This window comes from Scophthalmus maximus, chromosome 21, assembly GCF_022379125.1.
Source record: "Scophthalmus maximus strain ysfricsl-2021 chromosome 21, ASM2237912v1, whole genome shotgun sequence".
NCBI lineage: Eukaryota > Metazoa > Chordata > Actinopteri > Pleuronectiformes > Scophthalmidae > Scophthalmus > Scophthalmus maximus.
In genome coordinates this window covers 12,539,336-12,554,542 of record NC_061535.1, presented here as the reverse complement: position 1 = coordinate 12,554,542, position 15,207 = coordinate 12,539,336, and the positions used below count along the sequence as shown (strand labels likewise).

At 44.1% G+C, this 15,207-nt stretch overlaps 1 protein-coding gene across 2 annotated transcripts in view; it reads left to right on the top strand.

Annotated features, from left to right (window-relative positions):
- gpr158a (G protein-coupled receptor 158a) overlaps window positions 1-15,207 on the top strand; it is a 51,593-nt gene that overhangs the window by 14,501 nt on the left and 21,885 nt on the right. For both annotated transcript variants that reach the window (XM_047329967.1, XM_047329968.1), the window contains exons 3-5: window positions 10,174-10,276; window positions 13,546-13,772; window positions 14,540-14,608. In XM_047329967.1, the coding sequence (XP_047185923.1) occupies window positions 10,174-10,276; window positions 13,546-13,772; window positions 14,540-14,608 (399 nt within the window). The remainder of the gene's footprint in view (window positions 1-10,173; window positions 10,277-13,545; window positions 13,773-14,539; window positions 14,609-15,207) is intronic.

The following is a 15,207-nucleotide window of genomic DNA, read 5'->3' as shown; positions in this document are numbered from 1 at the left end:
GCTAAACCAAGGAGGTGACTGGTGGCTGATGGCTACTCTCGTCTTCACGTCTTGTTCATTTTAGTCTTTGTTCAACGTTTATCCTCTTCTAACTATTCATGTCCACACATTCACTCCAGAAGACAATAAAGCGCAATTTCAGTTTGTGGAATCTGTCGATCTAAGGAATCAGTTTAGAAAATGGATATTTGTAATGGAACTCTTGAGTTGAAGTGGTATAATTGACATTTCAGTCTTCTGAGTGCCAAACGTAAAAGACCGTCCGCACCAAACCTCTGCATGAGGCAACGGATAGCTCACTTGGTTGCGCCGGTGCTGCAATAAAGGATTAAAAAAGCCCAAACAAAATATAGTAAAACCCTCTGCATGGCAGGGGGACACTTGATGTTGTTGGTGCTTTGGATACTCGACACCGTGAATGTCATTTTCTTTTTTGCAAAAGAGGATGTTCTGAGTTCTGAGGATGTAAGAGTGGTCTGTCGGACCACTCTTACATCTTGACCTTGGTTCACAAGGTCGCCCCGGCCCAGCCAGCCATCCAGCCATCGTCTCAATCACACGCTGTCTTCTCCGCCGTGTTCACCTTGCGCTGCTGAATTAATAACGCCATCGGTGCTAAACAGCCGCTGCTGCCTCCGGCCGTCGGCTCTCACCTTCTGTCTCTGCACTAAACACACTTTGCCGTCCTCCACACATCATTTTGGACTAACGTCCATTCCCCCGGAGGCTTTTCCCGTCTCGCTCAGACCACTATCTCCGACACTTCTGTCAGTCTCGGCCCTTCAATATATAATTAACCTTGTGGAGAGCAGATTTCTGATTGTCTTTGTCCCCATGAGACTGTGAGCACTTTTCTCCCGCAGACATTTTTCTTGTTTAACTCATAACCCTGAAAAAAAACACGTTTATCTGGTGGGGCATTTGTGTTCAGGTTATATCGAAGTCCACAAGCAGATTCTTTAAGAATCCTGAGATTTTAAAGATTTTTGTTCCCCAATAAGTTAAATGTATGTCACCATAATGCCACTGCGTTATCACATTCTTGTCAACATTTTCTTTTTTCCTGCATGATCAGATTTTTGTCCCTCATATATTCCCTGTGTACGACAGATTTAGATTTTGGTCAATATGTGTGCATATATATATATATATATATATATATATATATATATATATATATATATATAGTTAACATTGTGGGATCTAACTTTTGTCCTCAGATTATAGTTGTCTGCAAAGTTAAACTGGGACATTATATGTGTGTCCCCAACATGCGACTGTGTAAACTTTTGTGTCCCCACTGTGTCGGTATCTGAACATATTTGTGTCCCCATAGTGCCTGAACATGTTTTTGTCCCCGTACTGTCACTGTCTGAATGGATTTGTGTCCCCACAGTGTCAGTGTCTGAACAGGTTTGTCTCCCCACAGTGTCTGAACAGATTTGTCTCCCCACAGTGTCTGAACAGGTTTTCTGTCCCCCACAATTTATTTCCGCCAAATTTTGACCGAACAGATTAACATGTTTTTCCCAATGCAGTCTTGGGCTCCAACTGAAATGACTACTTTCAATGATGATCAATCATTTTTTCCTGTTGGTTTTGTCTGTAAAACATCAGACAATAGTGAACGAGGCCGGTTATAATTCCCAACAGCCCAAGGCGACGTCTTCATATTTCTGGATGACCAACCATCCAAATCTCGAAGATTTTGGACGATGGTTGCAAGTACACACACAAGCACAGTCCACCCCAGGAAACAGGCCACACCGTCCGTTAGCGCTTATCTTTCCCACTGAATGAGTCAGCGGTTGACAGAAAACAGCTGATTGGCATTGACCCCGGTCGGTGACCTGCAACCCAGGCCATTCCTGTCTTGCATTGTTTCTGTGATTTACATGTCATTGTCTTTCGTCCTGCAATCTTTCCATGCAGCTTGTTTTAATTTAGAAAGATCCGACAAAGGCCACGTTTGGTGTTGGCAGCCAGGATAACGAGTCCTTTATCTGGTCGACAGTGGCAGCTGAGGGTTACGTGCATTTCGTGGATGCTGGTACTTCGCTACAAGTGCCCGCACTTTTTTCCTCCAATTAGTTGATTTCCTTATTCCGGTTCATTCGTTTAACCCAAGAAAAGAAAGACATTTTATGAAACACCGAATTGATGGGATTGGTTTTACAAACACTGATTGCCAGCTGAAATTCATTATTCAATGTGTCACAAAAAATGCTTGATTTCAGCATCAGGGTTGTTGCCTCATCAAGGTTTCTACTCCCATTCTGCCCCATAATGAGTCGTCTTTCATGCTAGCAATCATTTTCTTTGAGAAATTGACAGTTTTTGGAATCTACTGAAAGACTCATGTTTGTATTGCCTACAGTATTAAAAACATTGAAACCTGCTAATAGATTTGTTATATTCATTATCACTAAATACAATTTTAATTGTAATGTTAACCAGCTCCTCATTTGAGGGTGATAATGTTTCCAAGAGTACAGATTTGATATATTTCCTAAAGGTGCTTTTGAAGTCTTACTATATCTTGAGTTTCATTCTGTTTTAAAGTGAAGAAACCTTCTATGATTAAATGACTAACTTAAGTTATTATTGCCTTTATATACAAACAGAATAAAAATGGTGTCACTGCTAAATATCACGCACCAAATACCACAAATTGATTTGTTCCCAGCAGAGTTTTAAAGTGACATGTTTTTTCCACATTGTCATGCAAAATGTGCCTAAGACAGCCAATAATTTTATGTCACATCCAAATATGTAGTCTTCACCAAGACTTAATTTTCCCACTCGACATGCCGTGCGCTCACAAAGCTCCCCAAGCCCCTCTCCGAGCGTGAAACATTAGCCGAGCAACGGTGAGTAACGTTTATCTGCTTGTTTCTCTGACAGATTCCCCTCTATCCAAGTGTTCCCTCTACACTCGTTCAACAAAAGAAAAAACACGCTTACGCCTTCATGTGCAGGTTCCTAGCCGCGTATTGTTTTATTAAAAAATGGAAGCCGTTTTAGGATCATGGGGAATCCCCCTGCTGTTTCTAGGCATGGCTTCATAGTGGGGCAGGGATTCCCACACCCATGTCGACAGTAGTTTCACACCAGACCCGTGACCCTTTCAACCTGCTGATCTCCATCCAGCAATTTGGGTGGAAAGGAAGAGCTGGAAGCATCCTAATTAACTACGCTCATTGCTATGTTGCCTATTAGAGCATGTTCAGGAGCCTATAAATAGGGTAATTGCTAATTATCCAGAGTGATCGCACCAAAGCTGTGATTATGCTTCAGAGCTGATAAGGGTGCTTGATAGGAAGGAAATAGAATACTGCTGTGCACCAGCAGATTTAAATTCACCCCTTCAATTTCAGCAAATCCTTCTGTGCTGGGTGAATTACGCGGCACTGTCGAGTAAGCTCCGCTCAAGACACGGGGAAAAGGGCAATAAATATGGATTTAGAAGGAAAGATTAATGAGTTTCTTAAGGATGAACAGAGATGTAGATGCGGCTGCAGCTCGGCAAGATGGAAGGAGCGTTTCATCTTGGAAACAGTTTTTCAAAGTTTTTCATTTCTGGAGACAGAATCCTTTAAAATAGAAAGATTTTTAAAGCGGCTGGCATGAAACATCCAACAGCATGTCATGGCAACACAGTGTGAGTCGGAATGCTTGAGAATATTTTCTGGTTCAGTGCCTACATTTCATTTCATCATTCAGTATCCCCCAAAAATACAGAGGATTCAATTTGTGTCATGCTTTCAACCAAGGATAAATCATTTTACACACTTCCGCTTTTGTCTTACCAATAATCAGAGCCACTAATTTAGTAAATTCAAATCTCACATTGGACACAGCTTAGATGCTCCATATCCCGCGGGCCTGTCTCCTCGGGATGAAAACATCAAGGCTGACGGCCATCGGCCATAACGCAGAGGGACGAGAGATCACAGGACGCTCCCGGTTTTAACTTTGGCCCCCCGGCCCTTGGCAGTGCAGCCCTTCCTTAACCACTGTCTGGCTAATTGGCTCTGTGGGTAATTGTGGAACTCCCGAGTTTACATGGAAACACTTTGAAGACTTGAATACACTTGCCCCCGGGCAAAGTCTTACATCTGCTTTGCCCAGCCTTAGCGGCACACCGTAAACCAGAGGAAGAAAAAGCAAACACTGGTCGCTGGGAGGATTTGGGATACGAGTGTAATGTAGAGGTAACATTTGTCGAGGGACCCATGAGACTGGATGTGAAACGAGTACAGCACCATGCTCACAAAGGATAGAAATAAAATGAGTGAAGGACCCAGACAAAAATAGATGGAGAGTAATGGCGGCCACTTGGGATATATAATCCCTCCAGTGTGTTCTGGGTCTGCCACAGGGTCACACCTCCCTGTGGGACGTGTCTGGAATTATCCAGATATCCTTTAGGTTTCCAAGAGGATCAGATGGCCAAGGCATCTGGACTGGGTCTTTTAAACATGAAAGATTATCAGTTTTGGTCCAAGGGTCTTCAGATGTCTATGCTCCTCCACCTGTCCCTATATTCAAGGATTTTTCCATCAGTGGTGTCAAATCCAAAATGCATATACTTCATGGAAGGTTTAATGACATAGCTCTATATTTTGAATCATGTAGTGTAAATCTAGTCGACAACTTTGGCTGAGGGTTAGGGCAACGGGGGCATCGGTTGTGTCAGACTTTTAGGAATGCGCCCAATTTTTTTGAGGTGTGTGTGTTAACTGTTTCCCACATTCAAATGGTAGATTGTCTTTCAGATAAAAAGTGATGCGCCTCGTTTCTACTATGAACTCAAAAACAAACAAGACACTAAAAATTTGGATACATTTTAAGGTACAGATTAGGATGACCGATATCAAGTAAGGAAGAGCAACAACTTTTGCGGTCACGAGCAGAGTTGAAGAGTGGGGTGAGTGGACAAAAGAGGCAGCGTTCCCTGTTCTTCATCACCCGTGAAACTCTGTTTCCCCCGGAGGCTTCTACGAGGATGCCGGAAAACTTTGTGCACGCTCAAACCCTCTTGTTCAGCACTCGTTGTTCTTGCTCGCGCATGATGGGTGAGTGGTGTACATCTGCCACTCCCGAGGTTGCGAGTGTCAGCGCTATTGTGCATTGTACCGCGCGAGCAGGGAATAAATAATGTCCCCGTCCAGTTGACGTTGACACTAACATAAGCTGTGAAAGTGATTAGAAAAGCAGTATCCCGGCCGTGTCTGTTGTGTGCGCTAAGGAGCCGTACGTGTTTACTTGTCCCAGCTCGATGGCAGTGTTAAGCTCCCCCTAGGCCTGAGTGTTTATCTCACTGGTGTTTAGGCTCCGGGCTTTGGACGGCAGCCCAAAGCGAGGCCCGACTGTCCGGGCAGCTCTGCTCCGGCTAAGTCCTGCTGGTTGACCTCGTTTAAAAGGGCCCTGGCTGGCTGTCGCTCTGAGCGCAGACCCACCGTCACCCAGCTCTCTGCAGCGTCTCTCTGCCTCTCCGGGCTTTTGTCTCTGTGCCTCAGCGTTTGTCTGTGTGACTGAATTAGAGTAACGCACGGGGCTGCAGCTCTGATCTAAGACAGAGCCAGGAACAATTTATTTAGCCGAGACACAAGAATAACATTCTGACGTCAAAACTCTCGCTCCATTTCATCTCTCTCTTGCTCTGTCTCTCACACACAAACCTTCAGCTGGCCTTCATTTTCATCTCAACCACATACCTGTACAGTTTTCATTATTATATCTTGAACTCCACCTCTCGCCCAATGTCACTTGGGATTGGCTCCAGCCCCCTTGCTGGGGGGGGGGCAGCAAGGGGCTGGAACCATGAAGCGTTGTAGATCATGGATGGAGGATGGATGGAGATGACAATTGAGCAGGGTTGAGTCAGTGTGTGAGTGACATCTGGCTGCATTGAGTTTGACACAGCAGGAAACTTTAGTAATGGAGGTTCAACTTAGTACTAAGTAAAATGCAGTGGTTGATGGTAATATTTGTTTAAGATTGTGTAACTTGCAATGATTTCATCCTAATGTAAAGAAAAGACGGTCTACACTTGCATTTATTTCGTGCGTTGGTTGTTTTGTGGAGTTTAACAGAGCACAAACCCACTCTGCCTCAAAAAAAACCCAGAGTTTATCATCTAATTTCCCTGGTGCCTTCATGCACATCTTGATCTGACGCACACACACACACACACACACACTGTACGCTGTCCAAAGCATGCAGAGTAAATTGCCCTCCAGCCAAGTCTTCTTCTTCTAACCTCCTTTTTCTGTGCATTTTACAGTTCAATCTATAATCACTGGATGATAAGCTCTCCTCTGGGTTTATGTTTTGCACTCTGTAGGATCATTACAAATATCTACAGAGGCCTATTAGCGGTTGATTAGCCACTGTGCTGGACCGGAAGAGCGTGGGCTTATTTCAGGGGGAGCGAGCGTCCTCGGCAGGTCCTAATTAGGCTTCAAGAATCGAGCCGGTTGCTGGTTTCCTGGTCAAGTGGAAGACGCTTGCCTGGCCTCTGCATCAATTAGTTGCTACTCTTAGAGTTGTTGTTTTTTTTTTTGATTTAAATAACTTTTATTCCCACGCTTCATGTCACAGAGAGGTGACGGAGGGGAACTTCAGTTTTTGATGTCAGGAAAAAAAAAGAAGCATATGTGGAGCGCGTGCACGTTTTGTGTGCAGCTGCTCAATGTAGATGAATCCAAAGATTGGAGCAACAGTGAATCAGGTTATTCGTGTTTCCACTGTCTCTTTTCGCTCTGGTATCTACACGGTGTTATACTTGAAACGAGAACTATTTTGCAAGGTCTTCTCCTTTTGAAATATTGAATTTTATTTTTATCTCATTGCGTAATATTGTGCACAAGCCTCATCCTAAATATATGTATGTATATATATATATATATATATATATATTTGTATATTTCCTGTGTGTGTGTTGTGTCTATTTCTGAGACCCGCGGTCTGTTATAAGTGCTCTGTTGCAGGCAGACCATGTTGGTCTGACAGCGTGACGCACTCCGATAAAAAGACTCTCGCTCGCGGTCACACACATCACCATGGCAATTAGCATGTGTGTGTGTGTGTATATATGTGTGTGTGTGTGTACTGTACATGTGTGTGTGATTGACAGCTGCCACAGCTGGGATGTAAACAACAACCTGCGGTGCTGCTGGAGACGTACAGTAAAAGCTCCGGGCGTCTCTCATGTGACTGTCGCCATAAAGAATATATGAGGTTGATTTATATTTACTCACCTCCACGTCCTTTAGGTGATGCAGATGACACTATATCTTTTTTTTTTCTCCCCCCACAATGAATCATATTTACATATTGCAGCTGAATCATAACTGTCAACAGTTATTAGGGATTCTGTGCAGTCAAATAGACCGAACTAATCATCAGTTAATGTGACAGGTTTTCTCTCTGGCAGCACAGTTGATGCCTTCAGCTCATTACGGAGAAAAACAAAACATGGATGCCTTGAACAGAACATCATCAAACATAATTAATAGCATATGTCAGGCATGTAAAAGTAGGTCAGAGCCTGTGTGGGCTTTATTTAAAACAGTAGAACAGTGTGTTGTCTTATTATCACAACAGATGTGGCTGTACAGTAAATTTGACCATAATATAAAACATTATATCAGGCCTATATAGACAAAGAAAGAAAGAAGCTACAACACGCTTAGTTTGGCTGCAACTTGTTATTATTTTAATAATCTGAAAATGGTGTGGATTTAAATTCTGCAAAAGTAATATTTCGAGAAAAATTGCCACACAATTATAAGAAATCTGCTAATTCTTTTTGTGTCACATTTAATAATTTTGGGTTTTGGACTGTTGGTCAAACAGAATCAAGTTGGGATGGACATTGTCTAATTTCTAATGTTCCGTAGAGCCAGCGATTCATATATTAGATGAAATGAACAAAAACAATTGGTAAATTTAGGGAAGATAAAAATCAATCCTCCAGTTGCGGCCCTTGTGTTTACCCTCCAGACTTTAAAAACTAGTCAAATTCGTTTTTTATTCCTCGTATAACTTTTGTTGGATCTCAATTAGAATAAAAACTTTAGAACCCGCGATGACCACGTCCATGTCTTCCTCGTATTAAACCTGTCCACCGCCACTTATTGATCTTGTGCGACCAGCGCGTCAAAGATTCTGCATGGCCTTCGTACCTTTTTTTTTTTTCATATGAAGAAATGATTTCCAATTTTTGCCGCTTAGATCACATGTGACATGTGGCAGGTTGCCCGGGGAGGCAGCCCGCGACACTCTGGCCTCTTCCCTGTTCAACATACTCCAAGTCCGAGCCCCCGCATCAATCACCGCGACAGGCAGTGGTGGGATACACTGCCAGGGCTATTCCTGGCTCACACACACACTCGAAAAATATGCATACACACACACACACACACATCCGTCTCTGGCTGTTTGCATATTAACAGTGGCAGGCGGGAGCTGCAGCGTGCTCCACCTGTCCTGAGGAGACAGCTGTTGGGAAATCAGACACGAAAATCACGTCCCTGCCTCACGTTGCAGCGCGGCGCTCATTAAAAGCTGCACCACCGAGGTTTTTATGGGGCTGTATACACACACACACACACACACACACACATCGCAGGTGTAGCTAAATTAAAAACGAGCGGCTCCGTCAACGGTGGGCCGTCTATCCTGCACGTTCAAAATTCTATTTACCCAAATGCATCGTGACGCCTGCAGCGCGTGTGCCGACTTGAAAGCCTACTGTTGTAAACGGTTTCACGGAGAGGCAAACGTACCAATGTCAGAGTTTCTTCTTGGGCGTCATCTTTCAAAATGCATCATGCGAAAAAAGACTGTTGCAGTTGCGTCTCTGCACACGCTTTGGTTAGAGCAGCATTTTTTTTTTTTGGGCCACTAGGGGGCAGAATAACAAGCTGGTGAAACAAAAGTTACCAATTTGATTATGTTTTTTTTTACAAATCTGTGTTTCTGGAGATGTGATAATCTTAACTCTTCTTTTTAGTTTTGAAACAAATCACATATGTGCTAATGTTTCGATGTTTTTCCTGTTTTGCTGTAAATTGACCTGCGACAACCGATGCCGTCGATAATCCGTCATAATCGCCTCAGGTAAAAAAAAATCAGAACGCTGACGACATATTCCATCTTTGTTTTGGTTTTTCAAAGTTAACTACTATTTTAGTTTTTTCTGGGTCACAATTATAGCTAAAATATGTTATTTCTAATGGTTTTTAAATTGTAATTGATTCATCATAATCATCTCGCGACCTCACCTCTGTGTCTTCGCGACCCGTCCGGAGGGTCCCGACCCCTAGTTTGGGAACTGCCACTGCTTTAATCCACCAATATGAATCCGCAGTGGTGGACGGCTGCAATATAAGACGGTGGATACATAAAAGAACAAAGACATCTGGGGCCAATTTTTTTATTATACAATTAAAAATCTCTCTCAAAAACGAGAAAATAATTCACTGTAAGACATGATACGATATGTAATATGATATGAGATGTACTGTATATACACTGCTGAGGGTTTTAGGATTTTGGGATCGAGGCTGTCAGTCAGACGAGGAGCCGCCCCGCACGTCGTCATCATCATCATCATCATCATCATCGCTGTTATGTTTGGAGAAACGAGGAGGAGGGTTTGAGCAGATGGAATCTCATTCCCCTCAAGACGGACAATTAATGGTTCTGCTTTAATCACCCAAATAAAGTCTGTCCTTAATTTAGACATTGATTATATCTTGTGATCTGGCAAACGGCACACGAAGTCTGCCAAGGAGCCCCCCCCCCGACAACCGGCGTGTTTCTCTCGCTCGCAGCCCTCCGGTTCTGTTTCCCATCAGACTTTCAATCAGAGGGAAAGAGGCTTTTTCTAATTTAATACCGAGGCGCGGAGAAGGCGCAGTTTGGCAGAACTTAAGTAATTAGAGGCCTGTTTCTCTCACAGGACATTTGAACCCACGTCGGTCCCTGGCCGCGCTTTGGAATTTCGATATTGACATATTCTAATTGGTTTTCTTATCAGTCTGTGTTACAGGGTCTTTAAAATTCGTACGACGATAGCGTTGGAAATGCGCGTTCATATATCAATTGTCGTCTTTGTGCCGTTGATGTTTATACGTGTTCCTTTTCTTCTCGTCTCCACAGTGTTTGCCGACCCGGGGTCACGGATTCGTCCTAGACAAGTACAAGTGCCAGTGCAAGAAAGGATTCTTCCATCCCAACAGAGTCGCGGTCAATGGCTTCACGAGTGAGTGACGCGGACGATCACACCTTTTGATGATAGGAAATCAAAATTTCATTTTTTCATCAACGCGTCGTGAGGAGGAGGATCGGTCAACGGTTCATCGACGTGGTCACTTATTACAAAATGTATTTTTGCTATATTCATTTTGAAACTCGCCCGGTGTGCCTGAGAGCAGATCATGCCATAAGTCGAGGTCACATGACATTTCAAATTCAACTCATTATTATTAGTAATATTAATTCATTTGAGCAATGAAGTTCATTTTTGAATTTGGAAACAGAAGTTCCACAAAACGATTTCTCTTCATGGTCACTTATTCATTTGGTTATGAGATTTGGTTGAAAGGCCCGGACTATACTTTCCCTAAACCATGACCCCTGTTGACGCACACTCCACCGTACAAAGCAGACTCTTGGTTGGAAAAACAAAAACAAAAAGAAGAGTCTTTAATTGATTAGTAAAGATTGATGGTTGCAGCTTTACACTCCCCCTATGATGGAATACTACTTCCTTAATCGTGGATTTCTGTGAATCTGACAACTTCATTCACCGAAATCATTGAATCATAATCATAAAGCACAAAGTTGTGGCCTTAAAACTAGATGTGGGATACTTGGGCCCGTCGTAGTTGATAATGTACCTAAGTGCCACAAATTTCCCAGCCATTTCAGATTCGTCATCTCGAGCGCATCACAAGTTTTTTTACCGGATCACGTTTCAAGTTTGTTTTCCGGCAAAAGGTTAAAACAAAAAATCAGCCTGAGGGTCGGTCAAGGTCTTTTCCCGTCGTTCCTTTTTTTTTTATTACTTTCTGACTCCAAAGTTGCACGTTGATTATCATCACGACCACGCGCCTCGAGAATATGCATATATATATATATTTATATATATGTATATATAGCGTGCTCATTTTATAACAATGCTAATGAACGAGACACGTGTTCCTGCTCCGCCTGTGAGTGGAAGTAGCGCCCCCCCGCAGTCACCTGGGGGAGGCTAATCAGGCTCGAGATGGGAAATATCTCTGTTTAATGGTCGTTACTTCTGCCAGTTGATCCTGCGTGAGAGTTAATTAAAAAACACAGCCGCGGAACCCCGGCGGTTTTTCACCTGCACCGCTTCTCTCTCTCTCAATCCCACTCAATGAACTCTCATACGGCGAGTTCCCCCCCCCCCCCCCCCCCCCCCGCCCGCTCACTCAACGGTTTTCATTGCGCCCAATTCTTCCGCCTTAAAATATTCTCCTTCATGTGCCGAGAGGCAAAAAAAAAAAGAGGCTGCGCCGTTTCCTTCAAAGAGATGAAGTGTGTGTGTGTGTGTGTGTGACACACAATAACAAGGCCGAGCTGTGACTCAGTAGTTCCCCCTTTTCTGAAGGGATCAATGATGTGCAGAGTCATAGTTTTGGAAATAAAATTAAAAATAGGCCAGTTCCATTTTACTCCACATATAGCTCGGCCGTTCTCTATCCCCTCTCTCAGGGGATTTCTATACAAACCAATAACAAGAGCATTAGCTCCGTGTTGTCCCCTGGGTTTGTTGGGCTTTTACCTTAAGTTTGCTGTGGGAGATTTTTTTCTTTTCTTTTTTTTTTTGAATGGCCCTGGAGGATATTTTGGGATGTCGCCTCGTTTGACTCCACATTCAGCAGCGTGTTTTCACTTCACACGGTGTGAACAAACTTTTCCCTTTCACATATTTAAGCTTATGTGTTGTTTTTTTCCCCCTTTCCCTTTAATGCGCCACAGCATTTTCATTTGGCATCTGCGAAGTTACAAAGTCCAAAGTTTGCAGGAAAGTGAGTCCCGCACTCCCACAGGAAGCTCCGCCCCCAGAAGATCCTGGAACGGGGCTTTCTATCAGCTGGGGTCCACCAGGTTGACTTTAACATTGCAACGCGTAAAAACATCTTTTAGTTCACCCTCAAATTGAGGCTACGATGATGATGTGCACATTTAACTCTCCCCCACCCAGATTTTGCACCAAGCTTCATAAAACATTGATTTTATTGAGCAATCCGCTCTTTATATAGACTCCGGTCCCCATCGCCCGTGTCCTTGTCAGGATGAAGTGACTCCATGAGCTGGTTTTTTTCTTCCCGAGGAGGCCGCAGCCATCAGCCCCGTATGATATCCCCGCGACTGAGCCGAGGTGCGGCGGTGTTGACTTTCCATGTTCACACATACAGATCCATCTGCCTCCGCGTTGACACAATGTCGATGAAGCCCCGCAAGGTCAGGAGCGGGATAAGCGCAGATTCCGGAAGCTTCCGGTCCGTCACGGAGGAACTTCATCTCCTTTATCTCTTTAAATCTGCTCTCGGCGGGAAATATTCAATAAGTCGCGAGACTCTTACACAAGCTACGTCTTAACCGCGGCAACGTGATGGACAAGATCCTGAACCAGAACAAAAAGGAAGATGGCGATGCTGCGGGAAAAACTGCGGTCAAAGGTCGCGTTTGGGCAGAAAGGGAAACGGAAAATGTTTCTACAGGGGTCAAAGGTCCAGAGACGGGTCACAGCTCACAAGTCGGGTTCGTCGCCCCCGGACGCTGCGGCTCCACTTCCAGACCACTCGGAGTCGAAACGGCTGCCAAAGACGCGTCAGATGAGCTCGAGTGCCACTTCAGTGACACTATTCATCACATTTCAACTACGTTTATCTGGATGTATTCCACTCATACATCTTTTTATCCTATTTAAATGTCTGTTTATTACTTTATGCTCATTTTTGTCCACTTTTTTTTTTTTTTACAATTTCAGCTTATCCATCACCTTTAGCCAACAATTCAAAAGTTTTAGTCTCTATTCATTACATTTATTCTTTACTGACTATTCTGTTACGCGAAACTGTTCAAACTTCTCTGCTACGCTAACAAGTTTTCACAGCATATGTTTTTTTCGGGAGTTAAAACAAGTTATGCAGATTGTTTGTCCCTCCCGCGATCAAATCACGGGGCGCGTCTCGTGGGTTTATGGGTCCAAAAATGTTGTCAAAGCGAAAAATGAATTGTCTGGTCATGTAGATAGTGTTGTCCTAAAAAAGAAAAAGGTACCTAACATTGATAAAATAAACATTTGTTATGTGGGATATGAAGGCAAAAATAGCCCAGGACAGTGTTTATTCCATGTCACCCTGGCAACTGCGGAAATAAAAGAAATCTGCGGATGAATAAGCGATACCGATGGCCGACAGATACCCGCCGGGTGCCTCGCTTTGAATATTTCAAATCAAACGACTCATCCGCTCCATCGCCCCTCGACTTTGACAGGGATGGGGAGGAAGGGGAAGGCTGCCGACAGCGGCCCCAACGCCGACGAGGGCTCCTCCAGCGACTGCCTGCCGTGCCAGCAGGGCTGCGCCTTCTGCCGGGACGACACCCCCTGCGTGGCGCGGGAGGACGGCGCCCTCCGCGTGGCCGTGATCTCCTTCCAGTGCCTCTGCATGCTGATCGTCTTCGTCAGCATGGTGCTCGTCTACCATTTTCGCAGGAATAAGGTAAACCGTTCCCCGTTTGATACATTTTTCACCTTTTAGAATTTGACGGGTTCCTCCCAGGCCCCGGCTCCATCCCGCCCCCTGTGGCGGAAGGCGGTATTGTTTTTGAGGAATGCCGCAAACAAATTACCCGACAAACAGAAAAGGGTGAAAACCTAACTTGTAGGGACCGACCAATATGGATTTTTATATGGAAAATCTTTCTGTTATTGATATATTGGCATGGATCTGGACAAAGTGGGATTTAAAAAAAAATCTTTGTTTACCTTAACGTTGCAAGATAGTACATGTTCACCTATTTCCCAGGTTATTCATGGATCTTGATAATAACAACTCGCATATCCAGGGGGGCTGATATCCATGAGTGAGTGAGATTGGGTGCGGATCCAAATAAAAATCCCAGAAATCATAAATAGAGGAGCGAAAATATCCCCCAAATAAACTGAGAAAATGGAAGAACTACCCCCCCCCCCCAAAAAAAAGTCAGGATGCAAATACAATTGAATTTTTTTGTAAATCTGTCTGAATCATCTGAATTAAAACAAAAGGAATAACAATCAATTTACAACAACAACTAATCTATATGTTTAATATCAAAATGCATAACTGTATTAAATCCACTGTCATACAAAAGGTGCTGTACTAGGAGTGATGAACCCAGAGACTTTCTGTTTTTCTTTTCAGTTTTTTTTGTAGTTGTTTTATAATGCGATATTTAATGTAACCAGATGAAATTAATATTTGTTGTGCGTTTATTTCTCGGTCAGAGTATCAGAGCGTCAGGTCTTGTCCTGCTGGAGGCCATCCTGTGTGGAGCCCTGCTTCTCTACTTTCCGGTGAGTCTGAGACGCTCGCTATAGTGTGTGTGCGTGTGTGCGTGTGCGTGTGTGCGCGCGTGATGCACGGACTTGCATCCTTTCATGTTGCTCGTCTCCTGACGTATTTGCAGATAATGTTCATCGTGACGCGCGCATGCTTCCCGTTGGAGCCGAATACGAAAAAACAAAAAAAATCCTCTCCCTGACTGAAGGTTGACATTCAGTCTGACCTTCAGGTTCACGCGGCGTCTCGCTCATCTGAAACAGGATCAGAGCTCGGAACAGAAGTTCGAAGAGCTGCACCGGCGGCGGGGTCAGACAGTAAAAACCCTCAGTTCATAAATCATAATGTTTGGCTGTTGACGGCTGTGTGTGGCGTCGATAAGCGGGACTTACACAGGTGTGTGTGTGTGTGTGTGTGTGTGTGTGTGGGGCGCCTGCATCGTTGCCGACCCCCTGCTAACTGTACACGGAGCTCGCCAGCCGACCCAGCTGCCGGTCAACGCCACCATCCGTTGACCAGCCACTCGTGCCGCTCCACACTCACACTGTGCTCGTTCGGACCCTCGCGGGAAATGAGCTCCGCGATATTTGTCTGATCGCAACCTGTTTCTGAT